Source organism: Terrapene carolina, unplaced genomic scaffold, assembly GCF_002925995.2.
Source record: "Terrapene carolina triunguis isolate 2854851 unplaced genomic scaffold, T_m_triunguis-2.0 Scaffold68, whole genome shotgun sequence".
Taxonomy (NCBI): Eukaryota; Metazoa; Chordata; order Testudines; family Emydidae; genus Terrapene; species Terrapene triunguis.
Genome location: NW_020664419.1, coordinates 23,993,891 through 24,019,007, shown reverse-complemented (window position 1 = coordinate 24,019,007; position 25,117 = coordinate 23,993,891). Strand labels below are relative to the sequence as shown.

The 25,117-nt window shown below is 41.6% G+C and overlaps 1 protein-coding gene across 1 annotated transcript in view; it reads right to left on the bottom strand.

Annotated features, from left to right (window-relative positions):
• Positions 1-25,117, bottom strand: part of SLC2A13 (solute carrier family 2 member 13) — a 331,334-nt gene that overhangs the window by 247,823 nt on the left and 58,394 nt on the right. Inside the window, exon 2 of the mRNA XM_024216061.2 lies at positions 12,055-12,214. Coding sequence (XP_024071829.1) covers positions 12,055-12,214 — 160 coding nt within the window. The remainder of the gene's footprint in view (positions 1-12,054; positions 12,215-25,117) is intronic.

Below are 25,117 nucleotides of genomic sequence, written 5' to 3'. Positions count from 1 at the left end.
AGAGATTAAAAGACTAGGGCTGTTCAGCTGGTAAAGGGGACAACTAAGAGGGGGGATATGATAGAGATCTTTAAAATTATGAATGGTGTGAAGAAAGTAAGTGTTATTTACCCCTCCAAAGAACATAAGAACCAAGGGTCCTCCAATGAAATTAACAGGCAACAAGTTTAAAAAAAAAAAACATACGGAAGAACTTCACACAATGCACAGTCAACCTGTGGAATTCATTGCCAGGGGATGTTGTGAAGGACAAAAGTATAACTGGGTTAAAAAAAAGAGAATTAGATACATTCATGGAGGATAGGTTCATCAATGGCTATTTATTCCTGGGAGAATTCTGTGTTACTGCATGTGCACAGAATTCATGGCCCCCGCAGATTTATTTGCTTACCCGCAGAAAAATGACTTCTGACGGGGAAGCAAAGGGAAGCCACAAGAGCGGTCATGCACCCACTCCCTGGCAGTGCAGACAGGTCGGTTTGGGCATCTAGAGCAGCCAGTAGAGACATAAATCACCGCCGGCGGTGGGGGGCTGGGTAGTCATGTGAGAGTGAGTGAGTGAGAGAAAGAGAGAGAGAGAGAGAGACAGAGACTCTGTCCCTCTCACTCACTATTGCAGCACGCTCAGCGTAGAGGGACAGGGCTTTGGGGTATTTCTGAAGATGTAGGTGTGAGGCAGGCTCTATTGCCGCAGGCAGAGTAGAATGTAGCAGCCTGCCTGATTAGTGAATTGTTCCCATTTTTCTTAGTGAATTCCTCCAGGAATATAAAACAGCTGTACAAATTTTAAGGCTCCTTTGTATGGCCAGAGCCATATAGAGAAAGAAGCCTTACTGTTAAAGAAGCCTTACTGTTAACACAGTATGGCCTTATAAATGCTTATGGTGCTTCAGTGATTAGAACTGGTCTAAATTTTTGGACTGAAAAAATTTCTTATCAAAATGTGCTCCATGAACTGTTTGCTACTGACCTTTTTGGAGATGGTCAGTAGCCAATGTAAATTGTGAGTATGAGTCCCCAGCCCTCACTTGCTCAGTGTTATATCATAGGCAACTGAAGAGCATATGGCTGCATATATTTGTTGACTAATAACTATAAGTAAAGGGTCAATACTAGCTACATTACTATTAGACAGAGGGGGTTTGGTGATTTCCTCCAATGCTCCCCACTCCCATTCTCCATCCATTGTATTGTAGTTTAAATACCGTACCAAAGTAATTGAAACTAGCTGGATTATATTGCATTACTTTACAAAAAAAATAGGCAGAATTTTGCAGAATTTTAAAATATTGTGCGCAGAATTTTTAATTTTTTGGTGCAGAATTTTTTTAAAAAATTGGTATAGAATTCCCCCAGGAGTAGCTGTTAACCAAGATGGTCAAGGATGCAACCCATTGGTTTGGGTCTCCCCAGCCTCTGACTACCAGAAGCTGGGATTGGATGACTGGGGATGGATCACTTGATAATTGCCCTGTTCTGTTAATTCCCTATGAAGCATCTGGAACTGGCCGCTGTTGGAACACAGGATACAGGACTGGATTGACCATTGGTCTGATGCAGTACAGCCATTCTTATGGTCTTAATTATTAAAATGCATTTTAGTAAAGGACATCGTGTATTTACATAACAAATGTGCCCAATCCTGCAGTCACTTGTCAGATTCTGTTTACACCATTGAGATTAATCAGTGCATATGTCCTTCTATTGGTGAGAAATACATTTGTATCCACAAAGTTTGCTCTACTTGATGTTTTTCTGGCCATTAATTGAAGCAAACTAGGTAAATTTCTACTGAAATCAAAGGGAATCTGACCTAAATAGCAACTGCAGGAGAGGGCCCCAGAGTTTCATTGTCAAATGACTTTTCTAATGTTACCAATATTATGTCAATGAGGCATAGTATTAGTGTATCTTGATTTAAAGCCCAATTTAAATAAGATACCCAGCCACATGGCCTAGACACCTAATAGGATGATTTGCTGTGGGGACTGGTTGCACTTGGTTTTCTGGCATTTTGGCCTCAAGTTTATTACTCCATGTTTCTACCTTTTCAGCCTTAAAACTGAGCACATTCCTTTTACATGTAAGCAAGATACACAATTCTAAAAATTTTTGTTTTTCTTAAATGAAAAGTATTTTCCCACCAGCGATTCGAACAGGAGTCTGTAGTAGATTGCAACTGCATTACAATGAAAAAGTTATCAAAACACATTCCTCTCTCCGACATGGGTGATACTCTGTTTTCAGGGCCGGCTCTAGGATTTTTGCCGCCCCAAGCAAAAACAATTTTGCCCCCCCCCCGTTTTTTTCTTACCCCACCCCCGGCCCCGCCTCAACTCCGCCCCTTCCCCAAATCCCCAGCCCTGCCTCCTCCCCCCAGGCTCTCAAGCCTAGGAGGGAGGGAGGGGGAGAAGCGGCGCGCGTGCCGCAGCCACCTCGGGATCTCCCCCTCCCTCCCAGGCTCTCAAGCCTGGGAGGGAGGGGGAGCAGCGGCGCGCGAATCAACTGTTTCGTGCGCCACGGCCGGGAGCAGCGGCACGCAAATCAGCTGTTTCACGCGCCGCGGCCGCTCGGGATCTCCCCCTCCCTTCCAGGTTTGAGAGCCTGGGAGGGAGGGCGAGCAGCGGCATGCAAATCAGCTGTTTCACGCGCCGTGGCCGCTCGGGATCTCCCCCTCCCTTCCAGGTTTGAGAGCCTGGGAGGGAGGGCGAGCAGCGGCGCGCAAATCAGCTGTTTCACGCGGTGCGGCCGCTCGGGATCTCCCCCTCCCTTCCAGGTTTGAGAGCCTGGGAGGGAGGGCGAGCAGCGGTGCGCGAATCAGCTGTTTCGCGCGCCATGGCGCGCGAGCGGCAGCAGTGGAGGTGAGCTAGGGCGGCCAGGGTACATTTTTAGGGGCGGCAGGGGCGGCATTCTGGCGCCGGCCATGCCACCCCTAAAAATGTGCCGCCCCAAGCACCAGCTTGTTTTGCAGGTGCCTAGAGCCGGCCCTGTCTGTTTTCATTTGAACTAAAATAACCAATATATTATAAGTACTAAGTAGAATTACAAATGACCATTTGTAAGGTCGGTGCAAACTGACTTGACAATACTGTTCTTAGTGAAAATTGCTTATGGTTCACTTGTGACCTTAAGTTCCAAGAGAAAGATTATATGATGTTAAAGAACATGTTAAAATTTTTTTTTTAAATAGTGTGTTTGACTGTAGATAGATAGATAGATAGATAGATAGATAAAAAGTAAGAAAAATTTAATTGAGCAAATGGCTTCCTAACCCATCTTTCTTCAGGTTAATAATAAAGCCTAACATCTAAGAATATGTATGTACCACTTCTAGATTAATTTTTCCATGGTTCAAACTGCCCAAAGTTTGGTAAGCTATTTGTCCAGTAAATAAGCAGCAATTTCTCTTCATGTCTGTGGCAACAGCAATTAACAGCAAAATATGCATTTTGTAAAAAATCCCTCAGGCTACTTCAAACTGACCTTTCAGATATCAAAATAATGCTGGGTTTTAATTCTAGGAATAGAATGTTTACGGGAGAAAAGGCAACATGCCATACTACAAAGCATATCTTCCATCTCCTCCTGCTGAAGTTAAGAAGTCTGGCCTGTAAAGCATTAGGACAGTAATACTTTTTTTAATAAAGCTGGTCCCCCAAAAAAAAAAAAAACCCACGCCATTTTCAATTAAACTTCTTTTCCATTGAAAAATGCCTTTTCATCAAAACCAAAATGTTTTGTGGAAACACATCAGTTTTGGCTAAAATGTCATTGAGGAGATTTCTCAGTACAAGAATGGGATTTCTTATCAACATAAGACACACACACATGCACACACTCCCTAAGTTCAGAACAACCAACAGACCGGTGGTCAGGTGACTCACTGAGGATATGGGAGAGCCAGGTTCAGTCCCTGCTTCAAATTAGACGGAGAGGTACTTAAATCTTAATTTGTGATGTGGAATGAAAAACAAAACTTTTCAGAAATTGTCCATGAAAAAACATGAGAAAGATCCACCCACAGCCCAGAATAGCTAATAGTACAGTGGTTAGGTCACTCAGCTGGTATATGGGAGATACAGGTTTAATTCCTCTCTGCCTAATTTGGAGCAGGGACTTGAATCTGAGTCTTCCACATACCAGGCAAGTGATCTAACCACAAGACTACAGTATAGGCAATTCTGGTGTGGGTGGTGTTCTCTCTTGTTTTTCCCACTAATGTTTTTTGAAAGGTCTCACTTTCATTCCACATAACACAACAGAAGTGTTCTGAAGCCAGCCCTACTTTTAAAGTTTTTTTACAAACATTGTTCATTATGCACCGATATTATTTCTATTTCATAAATGGAGAAATTGAAGCACAGAGGTTGAGGCTGGGATTTTCAAAGGTGCCTCAGGGAGTTTGGATTTCTAGTTCCTTTAAAATCTTCTGAAAATCCCAGCCTAAATAACTTCCAAGATCACATAACAGCTCAGCAGCAGAACCACAAATAGCATCCAGCTCTAAAACAGCTAACTGTTTGATTAATCAAGTTTAGAAGATAATTAGGACTATTTAACTTGTCCATTCAAACAGTTAATGTTATTTTAATGTGGCTGTTTTTATATTAGAGTTGGTGTTACTGAACTCTCTCAACTGCCAAAATATTTGAAATGTAATGGACTGGATTAGCAGTTCACATAACTGTGGTACATGCATCACTGGGGATACGCGAGTTTGATGTTCCATCCATTCACTTCACCAACTTTTTAAGAAGGTGATAAGTGAACCAATAAAATCTGGGAGCCCCTGGACAACATAAAATATTGCTGATGTTTTAGGAAAAGGGATAATAATGTACCTACAATTACGTTGATATGAGAATCAGAAATTTTAAGGAAACTTAGTCCAAATTCTATGAAGGTTCACTATCTTTTAAAAGGAGGAGACAGACACTATCTATTTTTGTTACAACTATTAGAATACGAAGACAATATATTGGCTACAGGAGGGTTCCCTGCTTCCTGAATACAATAGACACAAAGCTCTTGGTATGAACTGGTGAAAGCACTTAACTTTGTAGTTCTTATGCTATGTTTTTTCCTTACAATGCATTATGTATATATATGCAAAATTATATCAAAAGAAGCTAAATTTACTTTGTTTTGCTTCAGTAACTGAATTTAGAAAATGCATGATAAAAAAATGTTCCTAAATTGTAGCTATACATTTCTCAATAAATAAGGCACTAATTAAAGTAGGATTTGATTGAAGAGTGACTTGGCCTGAGTCAAGATACAGAAAAAGCTTTTTTTAAAGGGCCTCTTCTGGTCTTGAGGATCTAGCAGATGGAGCTCTAAGTAATTTAGATCAAGATTTAGATAATTAAGATTGTATCACTAATTCTCTGCACAGTGACAGCAGAATCGTCACCAAATCCACTGCCACTAATAGCTTTAGAACCTTACCCCCTATGTAGGGGATTAGACAGCAAACTCTTCTTTCTCTCTCCATCTCCCGCAGCCTCTTTCTCCATGGCAACAGTGATATGTTGATTCCAAAGTCACTGGACTCAGATAGGGAATCATGTACTCTATGACTTCTGTGAGCATCATTTCAAAATTACGTGCTTCCTTTCACAAAAGCATAGGGTGCTTTGTAATTTACAATGTGATACTGTGTGTACAAACGGAGAATTAGAAGGCTGCAACCACCAGCAGAAATACTACCCACCACAGGAAGCTGGACATGACCCTCCCTCCCCCACACCCCAATAATGACTAGTTTATGATGGGAGTTATCAAAAATTAGCATATGAAGAAATGTAAAAAGTAACACTTTAACTTTGTAAAATAATTTCCAAGCAATCCAAAGTATGAAACACACAGTTAAGGGACCCAAAGAACCTCAACTCTGTCCTCCCGCTCCGCTGTTAAGAGCTTGTGGAGGGTGGGGAGGGATCAAGTGATGAGAATATTGTATCTATCCAAAGTGTAATTTCTGTTGTGACTATAAAAATGAAATGCCTCGTTCCTAGTCATGCAGCTTTTATACTGACTTTGGCCTTATTTACAGTCATGCTCTGTCCTCAGAAAGACGCCTTACAAATTCCTAATTAGACAAATAGCATACTGATGGCAGTCATTTCATTCCCCATTCTTCATTAAAATTTCTGTGTCACCAATTATGCAATGTGTTCAGAGAGCTCAAGCATAGCCACATATGCATACCTCCTAGCCCAGTCCATGCAACTTATAATATTGATATGAAAACAGTAATGGTTACTGATAAATGACTAATAAAACATCACATGAAAAACATGAACATATAGTATAACGCTAAACTATAAAACTAATTCTCTTCCGTTCCCGTATTTTTATACTCCACCCACAAAATATCAAATAAAGTGGCTTTTCTACATGTATTATGTTCTCATCTATGGCTACAGAATTAAATGCCTTAGAAAGTCATTTCAGGAGATTATCTAATTTGATCCAAAACTAAAGTAACAAAGAAGGGAAAATAGGAGGCCAGCATCACTACAGGGCCAGAAATAAGGTTGCTTGAGTACCTTAAATGTGCGTGTTTATACTTTCAAATCTTTGGGTTTCTTTTAAGTTCAGCCTTACCTATGAATTTCCTTGCTTTGCAAGAGTGCTTTCTTGATAGCTGCAATGTTTTTGTAAGGGTTTTCACCCTGACATTACTAATTTTACTTGTTACCAAAACTGCAGCTTAAAGTGTTTTGTCTGGGATTCCATGGTTATGCTATTTTAACTTATTCTACTCTCTGTACATGCATCTGCTACCCTCACCCCCACCCAGGCCCTGTGATGATTTCCTTCAAACCCTACCCAAAACTGTGCCCAGATACTTTGATGATGGACACCACAGAAGAACCTTGACAGTCGGTTCCCAGCTCCCACATTCTTTTCACACAGACACCAAAGCAGTCTTTTCCACTACTCAGCTGCTCTTCTGGCACTGCTAGATGAGGTGTCCTCTCCATTCTCCCTTAGAGTGAATTTCCAGATCTGGCAGGCTCAATGACTCAGTACTGTCGTTCTCAAGTGAAACACAACACCCATCGATTAGGATAGTTTTTGTTTTTTGTTGTTGTTGTTTTACTATGGATTACAGTGTGCTGTCCAAGAGTTATAGTACTTCAATGATCAAAAAAGAGGAGAGGAGATATATTTTCTACATATGAATATATTTTTACACACAAAAACTAAAAACACCATTAAGATTGCAAAGTTAAGCATTTAAATTTAGGAAATGCCAGAATTAAGGTTGCCTTTGAAACCTTAATTCCGACCCCTGAGCATACGCATTGTGATAAAGATCACATACTATATTTTCCAGAGGACCCCTGCCTAATTCCGTGCACAGGATAGACCATGCTGAGGGGATCTATCATAGTTGTGTATTGAAGGAGGCTGTTGTCAATAGGATCCCTACCTAATTTTCTGCAGAAATATTCATGTGTATTGAATAAGGCAGGGACTGCAGAGAAAGAAAGGAGGGTCTCATGATTAAAGCAGTTGAATTCTGCCCTTAAAAGCTGGATTCTCTGCTCCTGCCACAGAGTTTCTACATGATGCTAGGCGAGTCACCTAAACCAACTTTTCACAGGTGGTCACTAACTGTATGTTCCTCATTTTTTGGGTGCCCAACTTGAGCCGTTGGGGTGTAATTTGCATTAACTGAAGTCAATAAGAGCTGTGCTTTGAATATGTAAAGTACTATGTAATCCTATTTACTCTGAAAAATAAGGCCTGGAGAGCTCAAAATTGGGCACCCAAAATAAGTGGATACTTTTTACCTTAACCCTTCTGTGCCTCGGTTCTCCATCTGTAAAATGGAGATAATAAATATCCTGCTCATTTCACAAGAGTATTGTGAAGATAAATGTATTAATATTTGTGAAGCACTATAACAATAAGCACCATAGAAGAGACCATAAGGAAATTAACATTTCTGTCTTCAGGGCTGAGTTTGACTGGTGTACAGTAATTAAGGCATGGTGTTACACACTGATCAGTGAGGAGATAACAGAACGCTGTGAATAGCGGCTACTAAATGAGCACTGTCGACCCTGTGAACTGAATAAAGCAGAGGTCCTGTGGATTACATCATTAAAGATTATTCATAAGGCACACAAGGAGACCGAATTAAGGTTGGACAATGTATTTTTTCCCTAGCTTCATTTTGAGAAATGGTTGAATCGTTTTGGCTGAAATGGGGGAAAAAAAAAAAAATCTGCCTGAGGCAGACACTTTGCATGGAAATTTCAGTCCAAACGGTTAATTTTGGAAAAGTTATAAGAAGCTGAAAACAGGATCTTATAATGAGATGTGTTGGGCAACCTTAATAATAGGTAATGTTTCGCCTGCCTATAAATTGATTGCTCTATATGTATATCCTATCCATCCTCCATACGTAGGTATATTTGCAATATTGCACTCTTAAAATGTAATCCAATATTGTGGCCATGATCACTGTTTAATACTCAGATGTAACTGTGATCAGTCAAGAGACTTGGGCCTGGACTACACTATGCGGTTAGGTCGAATTTAGCTGCGTTAGGTCGATTTAAAAATGAATGCGTCCACACAACCAACCCCGTTCCGTCGACCTAAAGGGCTCTTAAAATTGACTTCTGTACTCCTCCCTGGTGAGGGGAACAGCGCTAAAATCGACTTTGCTGGGTTGAATTTGGGGTAGTGCGGACGCAAATCGATAGTATTGGCCTCCAGGAGCTATCCCAGAGTGCTCCATTGTGACCGCTCTGGACAGCACTTTGAACTCCGATGCACTAGCCAGGTACACAGGAAAAGCCCCAGGAACTTTTGAATTTCATTTCCTGTTTGGTCAGCATGGCGAACTCAGCAGCACAGGTGACCATGCAGTCCCCCCAGAATCGTAGAGCATAGAATGTTTCTACGCTCCCCCTATCATCTCCGTCCCTGAGGTTATCGCAGATTAGAAGGCGAAAAAAAATGCACTCGCGATGACATGTTTTCCGAGCTCATGAAGTCCTCCCACGCTGATAGGGCACAGCTTAATGCATGGAGGCATTTAGTGGCAGAGGCCAGGAAAGAATTAAGTGAGCGTGAAGAGCAGAGGCAGGACGCGATGCTGAGGCTAATGGGGGAGCAAACAGACATGATGAAGCATCTGCTGGAGCTGCAGGAAAGCCAAAAAGAGCACAGACCTCCACTGCATCCACTGTATAACCGCCTATCCTCCTGCCCATGTTCCATAGCCTCCTCACCCAGACGCCCAAGAATGCAGGGGGAGAGGCTCCAGGTACCCAGCCACTCCACTCCAGAGGATGGCCCAAGCAACAGTAGGCTGTCATTCAAACAGTTTGATTTTTAATGTGGCTACAATAAGCAATGTGGCCTTGTCCTTCCCTCCTCCCCCACCCCACCCAGGCTACCTTGTCCGTTATCTCATTCTTTTTTTTAATTAATAAAGAAAGAATGCATGGTTTCAAAACAATAGTTACTTTATTTCGAAGGGGGGAGGGTGGTTGGCTTACAGGGAATTAAAATCAACAAAGGGGGTGGGTTTGCATCAAGGAGAAACACACACAACGGTCACACCGAAACCTGGCCAGTCATGAAACTGGTTTTCAAAGTCTCTGATGCGCAGCGCACCTTGCTGTGCTCTTCTAATCGCCTTAGTGTCTGACACAAAACGATTGTCTGCCGTTGCTTTCACAGAGGGCGGGGCGACTGATGACATGTACCCAAAACCACCGCGACAATGTATTTGCCCCATCAGGCATTGGGAGCTTAACCCAGAATTCCAATGGGCGGCGGAGAGTGGGGGAACTGTGGGTTAGCTACCCATAGTGCACCACCGCTCCATAAGTCGATGCTAGCCAAGGTAGTAAGAACGCACTCCGCTGACTTAATGCTCTTAGTGTGGACATACGCAATCGACTGTATAAAATAGATTTCTAAAAATCGACTTCTATAAAATCGACTTAATTTCGTAGTGTAGACATACCCTTAGAAATAAATGCTTTTCTATTCCCTTATATACTAGTATTTAGGTAAAGGGAAAGGATTCTTTTGCTGACTTTTTAAATCTGTATTTAAATGACAATTAATGAAGCTCCACAGTGATATGATTGAAAAGCTATGAAATACAGACACAAACATTCTAGGTGTCAGTTCTTTTGAAGTCTCTGCAACCAACACAAGTTTCTAAGGAACCTCGCACTTGCTTAAATAAAAATAAGTTCCTAAAGATTAGAATGATCTTTTAATGGGAAGTCAATTTTAATTATCCTGCGTGAACACATTTATAAGTCATCTTTTAAAAAGAAAGCCAGAGTTATAATGCATTAAGCCAAAAATTTAGTGCATTCTGTTTGCATCATCATTTCTATTTTATTCTTTTGAAATATACAGCCCCGTAGGAAAGACACTCAATCAAAGCTCAACAGACTAAAACTAATAAAGAAAAACTCAGAATTCAGAAAGTGGAACAAAAGATATTAGCTAACATATTCTCAACCCACAGTTTAAACAGAATGCTGCCCTCGAGTACAAATGACATCCAATTTTCAATAAATAACTATTGCTCAAACAAGACTATTAAGCATACATTCAAATGTAATCTTTAAAATGCAACATTTATTTGGAGACTGCCTTTTTAAGAAGTCATTATTTACTTTAATATATTTTAAATGCAAGAAACAAGCTGGCTTTATTATAGTAGAGCAGCAGCGCCACTATAGTTAAGGTTGTGCCATGATCTCTGTTTAAAGATGTTCTAAGTCCTCTAAAATCAACAAGCTTAGTCAGAATTCTCTCTTAGAATTCTTTCACTTATCTATCTAATTCAGTGGTACCTATACTCTTCAGTCATCGTCCCCCGCCTTCCCCTTACTCCTGTCCACAACCCCAGGAGCCATGGTCAGGAGACCGGGCCAGGAATGGGGCCACAGCTCCTGCCCTTGCCCCGGAATTTGACATTCTTGCGTATACCCCAGAACTTGACAGTACTGCAGTCAGCCATTTTGTATGTTTGTTCAGCCACTGCCGGCTAAAAACCAAACATCACATAACTAGGAATAATCTTAGGCCTTTGTGAGACAAGGTCAGATTGCATATTTGCAGTTTGTTAATCAGAATGGGAGGATGGGATAGAAAGTTATGGAAAATGAGTGAATAGCGACCTTGGTTTTAGGTGCCCCTGACATATTGTTGTTATGGCTAGAAATACTAGACATTTTTGAGATAATGATAAATGTGTTGAAATTAGACGAATAGATGACCCAATAGAGGTTATTGTGCTGACTCACTAGGAGTCACTATAAGGTTATGTGTTTTGTTAAAATTAGCTATAAAAGATTAAAGTAAATACCTCGGAGTAGTCCAAGGAAGCTTTTCTCAGGGCAAGGAACTGACATCTAAACTCCCCATCAGTTGGACAGAAAGAGGGCTCCTGGAAGTCCGGCTGGTGATTACTCAAAACCATCTCAGACTGTAGGTAACTATAGCTGGGATGTCCTGAACTATTGTTTATGTCTGTGTGCGCTTAATATCTAATAAATTGTAGTTTTAGATAAGAGCACACTTTCTTGTATTAATCATTTATCAGACACAATAGCTGTGTTCCCACTGATTTATTCCTGACACCGCCTGGAGTGAAACAGTTAAGCTACCACTGTTTTGGGTTCTGAAAACCCAGGGTAACACCAGAAAGGGGGGGCAGTGTGGACTGGAGTAAGGGGGCAAAGGCTAGGGCTGGAGCTGTGGCCAGGCCATAAACCAGGGGCTGAGGCCCGGGCCACAGCTGGGGGCAGGAGCGAGGCCGGCAGATGGGGGAGGGGCTGGGGCCGAAGCAGAGTTGGGGGTAGAATGGGGCTGGGTGGCACTCCCTCCCTGCCCCCCCGTGGGGGCTGACCCAGACCCCATCGTGTCCCCCTCCCCTCCAATGTTCCTCCATGCCCCAATAGGGAGGCGCACGCCACAGTTTGGGGACCACTGATCTAGTTCCTTCCCAAGTCACAACAACTCTATTTTCACTTTTAAATGTAAGAATTTACAAACCTCCATCCATCCTTTGCGAGGTAGCTAAAGGCTCCATCAACAACACTTGCAAAGAACTGCCCTCCTGTGATGAAGAGAGTATTAATGGTAACTAATCTGCCTCTTAAGTGGGGTGGAGCGACCTCTGCGATGTATACTGGTACTGTCATGGAAGCCACACCTACAAAAAAAAAGTGATTAATTAAACTTACAAAACTGTATACAACATTCTCTGTAGTCATGAAGCATTAAAGTACAGTATATAATAAATGTGACACAAATTGTACACACTTGATTTCTAAGTTCCAACTGAGAAAACTAACAGCAGCATTTTGTTGCACTGCTAATAAGCGCTAGAGAATGGTTATCTGAAGCAGATGGGCATAGGCATTGGGAAGTAATAATAATTACCATGTTTGTGAATATTCAGATTCACAATACATAAAGGAATTTAAAAATAGAGTTTGGCATCATGAAACAAATCACAGATTTTTAAGCAAAAACCATCTAAGATGAACTAAAGATAACCCTAAAATATGAGCAAATATATTTATAGTTTCAGTTTAAGGGAAAACAAGCAGGTACAGTACCACATGAAACTGAGTTGGAGTGAAACAGAGTCAGACATTTATAATCTAAATACAGTAACTCCTCACTTAAAGTCATCCCGGTTAACTTTTTGTTGTTGATCAATTAGGGAACATGCTCATTTAAAGTTGCGCAATGCTCCCTTATAACATTGTTTGGTAGCCACCTGCTTTGTCCACTGCTTGCAGGAAGAGCAGCCTGTTGCGGCTGGGGGGGGGGGGGGGACACGGACTTGGAACCAGGGTGGACCAGCAGCCCCCCTATCAGCTCCTCGCTCCCCTAAGTTCCCTGTGCGCAGGGCCGGCTCCAGGCACCGGCTTACCAAGCAGGTGCTTGGGGCGGCCACTTCGGAGAGGGGCAGCACGTCCAGCTGTTCGGCGGCAATTCAGCGGACGGTCCCTCACTCCTGCTCGGAGCGAAGGACCTCCCGCCGAATTGCCGCCGCAGATTGCGATCGCGGCTTTTGTTTTTTTGTTTTGTTTGGCTGCTTGGGGCGGCCAAAACCCTGGAGCCGGCCCTGCCTGTGCGGCAGCCACCCAGCAAGCTATCAATTGCCAGCAGTTCAGTTGTCCCTCCCCCCACTGCCATGTGCTACTCCTACCCTCTGCCTTGGAGCTGCTCCCGGGAGCCTCCTGCTTGCTGAGCGGGGCGGGAAGAGGGGGCTAATGTCAGGGTGTCCCCCTCCCCCCCTGCTCCTGCCCCCCGCTTACCCCATCCATAGAGCAGGGGGGAGACACGACATGGCTCAGGACGGAGGGAGCTTGCTGGCCGCAGCTGCTCTCTCAACTTGCTGATCTATTTAAAAAGGCAATGTACTACTTAGAGTTGGGTCAGCGTACTTAAAGGGGCAATGCGCATCTCTCTCACACACACAGGGTGTGTGTCTCTGTCTGCCATGCTGTCTCCCCTCCCTCCATTCGTGCTGCCTTGTAGAGTGTGAGGCTACATTAACAAGGTGTTAACCCTTGAGGGCTCAGCTGAATGCTAGTTCATCATTTAGCAGCAAGGCATTCCCTGGGAAATATCCCACCCTCTTCCACCCTCTGACTTCACCACCTCAACCAAGCTTCACAATCATCATTGCGGTGTACAGTATTAAATTATTTGTTTAAACTTATACTCTGTGTGTGTGTGTGTATAGTTTTTTGTCTGGCAAAAAAAATTTCCCTGGAACCTAAACCATCCCCCCCCTCCTATTTACATTAATTCTTATGGGGAAATTGGATTTGCTTAACATCATTTTGCTTAAAGTCACATTTTTCAGGAACATAACTACAACGTTAAGCGAGGAGTTACTGTAGACACATGACAACCATTAGCAAAGTATTGAAAGCTTTGAATAACACATAGGACCTGATGCTGTGCAGCCACAGCTCTCCCTGGCTTCAAATGAAACTCTGGATGCTCTCCACCTCTGGAAAAAAACAGCGCCATTCCCCTTATGGGTGGAGAATTTCATTTATGTTTAACAGAATTTAAGATTCATTGTATGACTGCTCTCTGAGCTGTAACTATCTCATATGGAATAAAGAGAAAATTCTGTCTGGATTTAAATTATTTATAAGAAGCAATTCTAATACATGGTTGTCTCTTGCCTTATCAGAATGTAGCTAATGATTCCCATGAATTAGGGAACACTTCCAAACAAATAATTTGGAGTAAGAGATCTAAAACTTCTTGTGTTTTTTTTAAAGTTGAAAAATATGTATCAAACAGGAACTTCATGGCATATCAACAGCAGATCTATGTATTGTACCTAATCAGAAAATCTGAATATGCCACACAAATTTATGGTGTAGTTTCCAAGGAACATAAAAGTATTTTCTGGCAGAAAGAAACAATCAGTGACAGCTAGTGGTTCTGGGTTATATATGGTTAATTAAAATTAAAGATACTTTTGGGACAGAGGAGAGAAGGGGAATATTTCTATTGAAGCTTGTTTAAATGAAGCACAGTGAAATACACTATGCGGGTACAGAATAAACTGTGTCCACAGGCAAAGCCCCACGCTGAAGGGGTGGCTGAGCCTTTAGATGAGGTCACAGCCATGCACTACCTTTCATTAGCACACAGATGGCATCTCATCACCAAAATTTAACATAAAATTCCTACAGCCATTGCAATTACTTTGTCTCTTTTTCCTCTTCCCTCCTTTTGGCAGTGCTAAAGGAGCAGCCAGGTTGCTTTTATAGGTTAGCTATTATTTAAAACTGAATTAGAAGACATATCAGAGCCCCCAGCTGAGCTAAACAAAGAGTCTATGTCATCACATACATCATGTTCAAGGTAGATTGCAGAGCTCCTACTAGCAGGTTAGGCTGTACCAGATATGGACTGGCCATAGAGCTTCCTTCTCTGAGCGACACACACCAAATGTGTTCATTATTAGATCCTTTATTAAACTGCCAGGTATACCTGTTGTATGCTCAGATAAGGTATGTTATACATGGCGCCATCTAGTGACTGAACAGTATAATACAAATTAATATTCCATTACACCTCCTCCCTAAAGTTTTACATTCTTACTATTTACAACATTTTACAAAATGTACACTATCATACTATCTTTAAAGTTCAGAACATATCAATATGTTAAGTATCTCTGAATCATACTGGTTATCTAATTATATGACCTGAATGTGTAAAATCTTGGTCATCTGACTCTCCATTAGTTGGTTTGGAATCTTTGAGTCATTTTCTTGTTCTGCATCTGCCATCTTTACAGTTTGTTCTGTTGACTGTTCTTTGTAAGGAACAAACTATAGATACCAGTTTCTGTTGAACTTGCCACTCTCAATCACATATGATCTGGGCAATGAATTCTTTTTACGATAGATGGAGTTCATCCTTTTTCGCCATACAGTTTGACACAAAACACAGTCAACAGGGTCTAGAATCAGCAGTTCTTTAGCTGAGTGATATCTGTCATAAAAGCATTCATAAGTTCTTTTTGCCTTTTTATCTGATTTGGCTACTCTTTTCATATGTGGTCACTTCAGAGATTAGAAAAGAATTTAGTTGGAACAGTTGTCATCCCATCTGGATTTGTGCTGGGCTATATCCACTAGCTGCTACGGTGTTATCTGTAGCTCAGAAGAACAAGGAATGGCTCTTCCTAATCTAGGATTTTCTTGGCTGTCTGTAGAGCTCTCTCAAGCTCTCCATTTGCTTGCGGGCAATGTGGGCTGCTAGCAATATGATCAAAATCATATTTAGTTTGGACTGAAACTCCGCTGCAGTAAATTGTGAATCATAGTCCATCACTAGATGTGCATTTTAGTTTCTCGATAATAAAGACATGTTATGTCTTTCAAGTATGTTATTCCTATATACCTGGAAAAATAGTCCACTATGATCTAGTAACAATGTCCTCTCTAATCTGCATAAATCTGCAGCTAGTCTCTTCCAAGGTCTGTCTGGTAAAGATGTTATTAAATGTTTCTTGCGTTGTGTTGGTCTGTTAGTTCTGCAATGTTCACATGCAGACACTTCATTTTTTGTGTCCTGCTGATACCTGGCCACTACACTGACTGGTTGGCCTGTTCAGGGCATTTAATTAGCCTTTGATATCCTTCATTTCATTTGGCATTACGATGTAATCGCCTTTAAACATTAATTCATTTGACTCGCTTAATTGTCCACATGCCGCAAAGTAGTCTCTTATCACTTCTTGGGCACTCCTAAAGTGTCCTTTAGATACTTGAGCCAACTGATCCTAATGTAACTTAGAAATATCTTGAAGCTGTGTGGTAATGGGTGTAGTTTCTTTTCTGACACTGATCTGTATGCATTCACAGAATCCACATACACCTTTACGTCAACGTTGTGCTCTCAGTTAGTTGAGTGTGATGCTCAGCTCTGCGACAGGAGTGTCTGCTACCACCAGACTTTTTTCAGGACATATTTAGCAATTGGGTTAAAACACATTAATCTGATCAAAACACATTAGCATCTCAACGGTGCTTGATCCTATTCTTTTCTGTTGATTAGGGTTACAAGCGACTCATGGTCTGTTATCAGTGCAAAAGAATCCAATCCACACAGATATGTGTAAAAGTTCTCACATGCCTATACACTTGCCTATACACTTGCCAGGCACTCCTTTTCAATCTGTGCATATAGTTTTTCTGCTTCTGAGTGTGCACGAGAACAAAATACAACTGGCTTCCACTCAAATCCATGTTATTGCAACTATACACCAGCTAGGCCATGGCTGCTTGTATCCACGCTGACCATTGTGGGTTTCTTAACACCATAATACTTGAGAACTGGAGCTGTTGAGATCATTTGTTTTACCATTTTTTAAGGCAATTTTTATTTAACCCCCATAGCTACAATGTGTTGGACTTTAAACAGTTCTTTCAGTGGTTTTATCATTATAGAAAGGTCTTATAGATATCAATCAAGGTAATTTGCCATCCCCAGTACACAGCTCAGTTCTGGTACATTCAATTCTTGAATTGCTTTTACTTTCTCAGGGCTAGGCCTGATTTCATTGTTGCTTATCCCAAAAACTCAATTTGGAATAGGTGGAAAATGCACTTTTCCTTGTTTATCTTCAGTCCGGACTGACAGATAACGCTTAGAATTTCTTTGATGATTTTGTTGTATTCTTCCATCAAATACTGTATATCAAAATATTGTCCGTGAAAATGACAATTCCATTTGCGTTCATCAACAGTTCTGCCATCTTTCTTTGGAAAGTTTCATGTGCACTGTAATCCCAAAAGGTAATCTTCAAAAGCAAAATCTCCCAAACAGTGTGACAAATGTAGTCAGTGTAGAACTCATTGGCTAAAGGAATTTGCCAGAATCTGCTCAAGGCATCCAGCTTATAGAATATTATAGCTCTTTTCACTTTAGGGAGGAAGTTATCAACTGTGAGGAGGATATCTTTTTCTCACAACTACTTCATTAAGTCTTTTAATAGCCACACATTAATATTTTTCTTTTTAAAATAATCAGTACCATTGGGGGCACCCCATGCTGTTGACTCAGATTTTCTCAATAATGCCAATCTGTTTGATTCTCTTTAATTCATCTTCCACTTTATGAATAATAGGAATATGTAGTATGGTGTATGTATGGTTCAGCATTGTCTCTTAAGATTATTTGTACTGGATCTCCTTTCATAAGTCCAATATCCCCAAATACAATGGGAAGATTGTTGGTCTTTCATCTCATACATTCTTAATGCACAACTTTTCTTTGTAAATTGTTTCTGCAGTGAACTGGCTCATGCAGTTCAGAATACCTCCAGAGAGTTATCAAGTCTGTGTAAGGGGATTTCAGCTTTAGGTGGAGTTGAATGTGATTGTAAGTCCCTTCCGAGATAATAGTCATATCTGCTCCTGAGTCAATTTTAAACTCAATAGTCTTTCTATGAATATTCAGTTTAATTCTCCAGGCAGGCTCTGTCATAATGTGATAGATACCATCATGTGATAGATATCTTGATTATCTGTAATCGTAGTTAGTTGTCTCATTGTTTTAATACAGCAAGCAGCTATAAAATGTCCATATTTTGCACATTTATTACATATTTCACCTTTGGTTGGACACATCTTGAGCTATGAAATTTTCTACACTTTGTACATTTATTGTGAAAGGCTTTGTAGTTTGCCTGGGATTTGCCCCTCTTAGCCAAACGGGTCGTGTGATAATTACTTTTATAACTCATGCTGCATCTGTTTACAGCTTCTAAATGAGTTTCTTGCTTTTCAGGTTTGTCCTGCTGTTTCACAAGTTCAGTTTTTGCTATTTGGACAGCCGTGTTTAGGTTTAAGTCTGTCTTAAATTTTAGTTGCTGTTAAAGGTTCCTGTCTGCAAGACCTATATTTAGCCTCTCTCTGATGTTTGTCCATTCCCCAAAAAACACGGTTTTCAGCCAACGCATACGAAACTCCTTTACAAGATTAACATTTTCTCTTGGTTCCTGAATTCTCTGGCAAAAACATGCTCTTTCATAAACCACATTTCTCTGAGGTATAAAGTATGAATCAAAAAGAGCCAGAATCCTTTCATAGTCATCTTTCTGACTGTGGTTAAGTAAAGGCAAAAGATTTAAAGATATGCTCTGCATTCTTACCCATAGCATAAATTACAGAGAATACCTGAATATTTCCAGTTTCCTTAAGGAGTTCTGTAGCAATTCAAAAACTTGCAAAATACTGCTTCCAGTCAGTCTATTGTGAAGGTTTGTCACAACTGAAGTTCTCTGGGGAACTAAGTGGCATATTGATACGATCCTACAATGTTTGTTGCTTTCTTGTCCTTCTGTTTGTAACCTTCATTGCTGCTTTCCTTCTATTTCTGTTGTCCTCTGGCATTAGTTTACTTTGACACCATTTCATGGAAACCTTGTACATGGTAGTTTGCAGCGCTGCTATTACTAGCATGCTAGGCTTCTGTACCAGATATGGACTGGTCAGTGCTTCCTTCTCAGAGAGATACATAACAGATGTGTTCACTATAAGATCCTTTAATGTACTGCCAGGTATATCTATTGGATGCTCAGATAAGGTATGGTGCAGAATGCCACCTAGTGACTGAACAGTATAATACAGTTAATATTTCATTACTTCTGTGGAGAGGGAAAAACCAAGGGGACTGGGTATAAGGAAAGAAATGGCAAGTTTTAAAAACCAGCATTTCAGCCTCTTGGCTTTTCTTTAGCATTTTATAGTCTAACAGCCACCTTCTACTATAAAAACAAGTGCTTAGACCTGCAATGGAATCCAAGTGGAAAGACTCTTGGAGAGTCCCACTGAAGTCATGGAATCCCTTGCAGGACTGAGGCCTAGAACAGGGGTATTGAATAGCTCCCCATTTCAGTTTTATTACAGAAATAGGGTCAGAAAGGACATCTGGACTGAAGGAGGACCAATGTGTCCAGGACATTAGAATTAGTAATAAAAACATTTCAAAAGATAGATGTTACACTACTCTTTTCTGTTATTTTTCTATAAACTATTTTGCATAATTCTGAAGGGTTTAGGGGGGGAAATCTTCTATTTGTTGTAAAAGCTTTTATAGTAAGTAACCATACTTCAGTAGCAAGAGGTTTTGCACTAGTGCATATTTTGGGTCACAGAGGTAATCTCCTTTTGTTCTTATGCCTCAGAGTGCGCCTGAGGTGTATAACGATATCTTAACACTGCAGATGCCATTGTGGCTTATCATTATAGGCACACCACTGTGAAAGAGGTTACAACACCTGACCTGAACATCTTTGCCAGAAAAAGTTACATCTCATACTCCAGAAAGCAACATGATTCATAAGTACCCTGCTGTCTGGCTGATTCACTACACTAAGAACACAACATTATCTTTAATATGGAAGTTAGTCTTACAGACCTGCTGGAAGCCTTCAAAAGCTTGAGTGAGGAATACAAATTATTTAATAATAAAGTGGCATTGGAAAAATATTTTGTTGTGATGGGTAAATGCTTATGACACTCTCAGCATGACAACCCAATCCGCGGGGAATTAAGTTACCAGAAATATATCAATACCTCTCTTAACACTACGCACTGACTGACCCATCAGGATTTCAATTTCCTAATGCTGGTAAAAAGATTTTAGAAATTTCAACCATTCAGTGCCAAATGAAACACATGAAATATAAAAGCACCCAAATAGCTCTTTTCATGTTCTGTATCTTGTCACATAATCCAGAAGAAAAATTTTGAATACATACCAGTGTTAAAAATACGTTCACTTTCCATTTTTCATAACCAACAAGTATCTGGTATCACCAATGTCTGTACTAAATTATGTTCACAGACATGGGACTGGTTAGGGGTGCAGACAGATAAATCATTTGTAGGAGGGCCCTTGAATTATCTCCTCTCCTACAATTCTTTTTTTTTGGGGGCGAGGGGGTAAAGAAAATCACTATAGCCATGGCAGTATAAGAGGAGCTCATACTATATTAAAAAGAAAGGATAGTCTAGTCATCAGGGTGCTAGCCTATGACTTGAGAGACTTGGGCATCAATTCCCTGTTCTATCACATACTTGCTGCATGACCTTGGGCATGTCACAGCCTCTCTGTGCCTCAATTTTCCATGTGTAATGTGGCAATAATTATACTTCACTATCTCCTAGAGATGCTGTGAGGATGAATACATTAAAGCTTGTGAGGTGCTCAAATATCATTGGGGCCATAAAAATATCTTATTAGGGTTTCTCAGCCAGTGGCTCGCAAGCCCCCAGGTGGTGGGGGGAAATCACAAAAGACAATCAGGAGGTTGTGAGGTGTTAAAAAAAACATTATTACAATCTAAAGCAAAAAAAAAAAATCTCTCCCCACTATTCCCCACTGTAGTGGGGTGGACACCCCACTCTGGCCCTGAAAGGGTTAAAAACCAGCCCTTGGAGAGGGCGGGAGCTGAGAGCCAATAAGGAGAGGCTGGGAGGCAGCCAATCAGGGCAAGGCTGGGCCCTATAAAAGAGCTGCTGGGCTAGAAGACAAACAGTCTCTCTCCTGTCTTGGAGGGAGATGGGTCTAGCTGCCTGGGGGCAGGGTACTGGACAGAGCAGTGCTGGGGAAAAGGGCAAGAGGAGCTGGGATGCTCCAGCCTGGCAAGTTGCTAGGCTGAGGCCTTGGTCAAGGCCTAAACAGGTAGGGGGCTGCAGGGGTGTAGCCCGGGAATAGGCAAAGGCAGCAGGTCCTACCCCCTTGCCAATGATGAGTGGCCATTACAGACTGCAGTCTGTCCTAGGGAAAGGGGGCTGGATGATGACTGGCAGTAGCCACTGAGGCAAGGTGGGCATAGAGGGCTGGGGGTTCCCCTGGGAGAGGAAACCCAGCGTGTGGGGGTACTGCTGGGGCAGAACCCTGAGGTAAAGGGCACCGGGGTCTAGGAGGGACATGGGGCTGGTGGCAGGCGAGACACTGGCCTGCAGAAGGCACACTGTATGCTGGAGAGCTAATTCCTGAGATGACCAGCAGGAGGTGCTGCACCGGTGAGTCTCGGCATCGCTACACACACACGCACACCTTTACCTTTCAAGGTCAAGTATTCCCTGTCAACCTCTTCACACATACAAACTATATAGACTTATTATCATGGATACATTTATTGTAAAAAAAAAAAAAGTAATTAATTTAAGGGGGTCACAACAATTTTTGACTTTGGATAAGGTGTCACCAACCTGGAAAAGGTGAAGTGAGGCACACTGCCTGAGACAGAAAGATATGCCATATGAATACATTGAGCCAGTCCTGAAAACAACACCAGGACTCCAGCCCAGCGGGCTTCCCTACATACTGTCCATTCTGTGCAGAAGAGACTACATAGCTAGCTATGGTAACACTAGAGCACTTACTGCTAGTTCTAGGTGGACTGCTGAGTCAAATCCACTAGAAGCCCTTCTGATTTGAATATTTAAAAATTAGTGTTTTAAAAGCTGCTAATTAAAAATCCCTCAAGCCCCCTCCTACTTGCAGCCTAGAGAAAGTGGCATAGGGTCTTCCTTCTCCCTGCCTTCATACCAGAAAGCAAGGCACAGAGGTAGATCTTGTGTCAGCCAGGAAAGCATGTGAATCCAAGAGCAGGAAGACAATCAGGCACATGCAGGGCAGGCCTGATAGGAGGGGCAGTGTGCTCACATGGGTTAATGTGCTAGCAGTAGAAAGAACAGCTTTCATGGGTAACAGCCAGGGCATTTGCTGAAGTATATGTCATTTGGTGCATCCCCAAACAGCAAGAAACATGTTCTTCAGCGGTAGCATGATGAACCAAAAGTAAGTAAACTCTTGGCAGGGATGGGTTGCAGAAACCAGATTAGGGGTGTCTGGGAGAATAGCCTCCACCTAATCCTACCTCCCTTCAGCTCAAACTCCTCTTTCAGCCTGGAACTTCCATTCATTTATTAACATGTTAAGGTCAGGTATGCTAAAGCACTAGGTGGAAATCAGAAGCCACCCATCACATTCAGAGCAAAGCAGTTTAGAAAGTGAATCTATTGATCCAGTCAAGAGTACATTTTGGCTGGAACTCTGTGGCAGCTGCAGGCTGTTTTTAAAAATAATGCCAAACTTATAAATATCCCGCATTTTCAATATTCACGCTATTTATGTTATTACGTATCCTGAATAAGTACCATACACTGTAATATGTTTTCGTTTTGCCTTAATAAAATGTTAAGTTTTTGAAAACCAGCCTCTGCTACTAGAGCTAAGTCAGCTGGCCAGAGGCTGGCTGAGGGGGCTGCACCTTCAGCCACTCCTGAGACAAAACAAGGGTTAGTGGACTAGGATATAGGGGAGATAGTGACAAGGGAGACACAGGAATAGGAGCAGGGGATAAGAGGGCAAAGGTGAGCGTGGAGTAGAGTGCATATAGAGAGGAAAACCCCAAACCTACCACACATCCCTGGTGGTGAGAAAAGGTGTAGGTGTGTGTAAAACCTGAGCCATGCAATGGACAAAACATGGGGATAAGTGAGCCTGCATGGCCCACCTAATACCCTTGTAAACAGGCTGGCAATCCTCTCCCAAAGAGGTCAGTGAAGGGATGGTAACGAAAATGATTAGGGGGCTGGGGCACATGATTTATGAGGAGAAGCTGAGAGAACTGAGCTTGTTTGGTCTGCAGAAGAGAAGAGTGTGGGGGGATTTGATAGCTGCTTTCAACTACCTGAAGGGGGGGGGAGGTTCCAAAGAGGATGGAGATAGGCTGTTCTCAGTGGTGGCAGATGACCAGACAAGGAGCAATGGTCTCAAGTTGCAATGTGGGAGGTCTAGGTTGGATATTAGGAAAAACTATTTCACTTGGAGGGGTTACCTAGGGAGGTGATGGAAACTCCATCCTTGGAGGTTTTTAAGGCCCAGCGTGACCCTGGTTGGGATGATTTAGTTGGGGTTGGTCCTGCTTTGAGCAGGGGGTTGGACTAGATGACCTCCTAAGGTCTCTTCCAACCCTAATCTTCTATGACTAGGGTTCTCTTCCAAGCCCCACTGTAGATGGAGATCCAGTTGCTGGTGGTTTGGTGTGTTGTTGTTTTTTGGTTGGCTTTTTTGGGGGGGGAGGTGGGTTGAGGACTGACGTACCACATAGGAGGATTTCATAGGTCCAGATAAGCATCCAAATTCCCAGATGCTTATCCCAATGCTTCTGAGTCTCTGATAATGGCAATATTCATGTTAAAATAAGCTGAATTCACCAAAATGTGCAGAACAGCTGCCCCTAGATGCTGTTTTCCTGGCAGTCTGATTACCTGGAAAACAGTCCTGTGAGGAGGAAGCGGAGATCCACATACTGCCAGCTGCATATCTCACATGTGCATTTAATTTTCATTTTGTAAGACAACCTGATCAATAGTGTTAAAAACAGGACTACAGTACAGTGGGAAAGAAGCTTCATACATAAGGTAAAAAACACTTTATTGAATCTCTTTTTACTTCAAATTATTTGTGCATTAATAGAGTTCTAACTAAATTATGTTTTTAAAAACTCGATCTCTAATTTAGAATTAAATATTGGAATAATAAAATCAGCCTAAGACACTCCACGGCATGCGTCATGCTGGGACTTTCCCATTTCTTAGGAGGTTCACGGCAATTGGCCTCATACCTGAGGCATCACAATATCCCAGTATTATATAAGCCTTGACTCATTGCCTAATGGGAAAATAAAGAATGTTTTGTTTCAAGCTGCGATACTTCAAACAGCTCAGTTTAAGGAGGCTTTAATTTTTTCTGTTCACACTGAACAAGGCCAATCATGTACTCATCATTATGAAATCACAAAAAAAATTATATTTTGAGCCCATGCCAAGTTATAAATGTTCAGATTATTGAGAGAGACAAAGGCACTTGAGAAAATTATTCTATTTCCTAGGTGGAAATCAGAAGTCACCCATTACACTCAGAGCTTAGAATATTTAACGTAAAGACACTGAAGTAGACTTCAAACAATTTGGACTATCGCTTATTATATATGGGAGGCAGCATAGTTTAGTGTGAGAGCAAGGGACTAGAATTCAGAAGTTCTGGATTCCAGTAAGGCACAGACTTGCTGCATGACCTGAGGTAAGCCATTTAACTTTTCTACCTCAGTTTTCTCCACCGGTTACAAGATACAATGGCTGCCATTAAAAGTTACAATTACCATGGTATTTTCAATACCCTGCATTCTGAGTACATTGAGTATAAGAATGTTATGAACACTGCAGTTAAGTTAATTTTGCCTGCAAATAATCATCATCAATTTAATGCTGATCACTGTATCTTCATCATAAGGGTGTTGTGAGGCTTAATTAATGTTTGCAAAGTACTTCAAGGTCCTTGGATGAAAGGCACCATAAAAATGTGAAGATTGTTATAGTTGCATGCTTATCACGACCATGCCCAGCTCTATCTAGCAACCCAGCAACTACAATGGTCTCACTAGCATCAGTTGTATGGTAAACTAAAACATCTTGAGATCAGAATCTACCAAGGATTTTAACACCAGGGTTCAAATAATTTAGCACCAACTTTATAATCC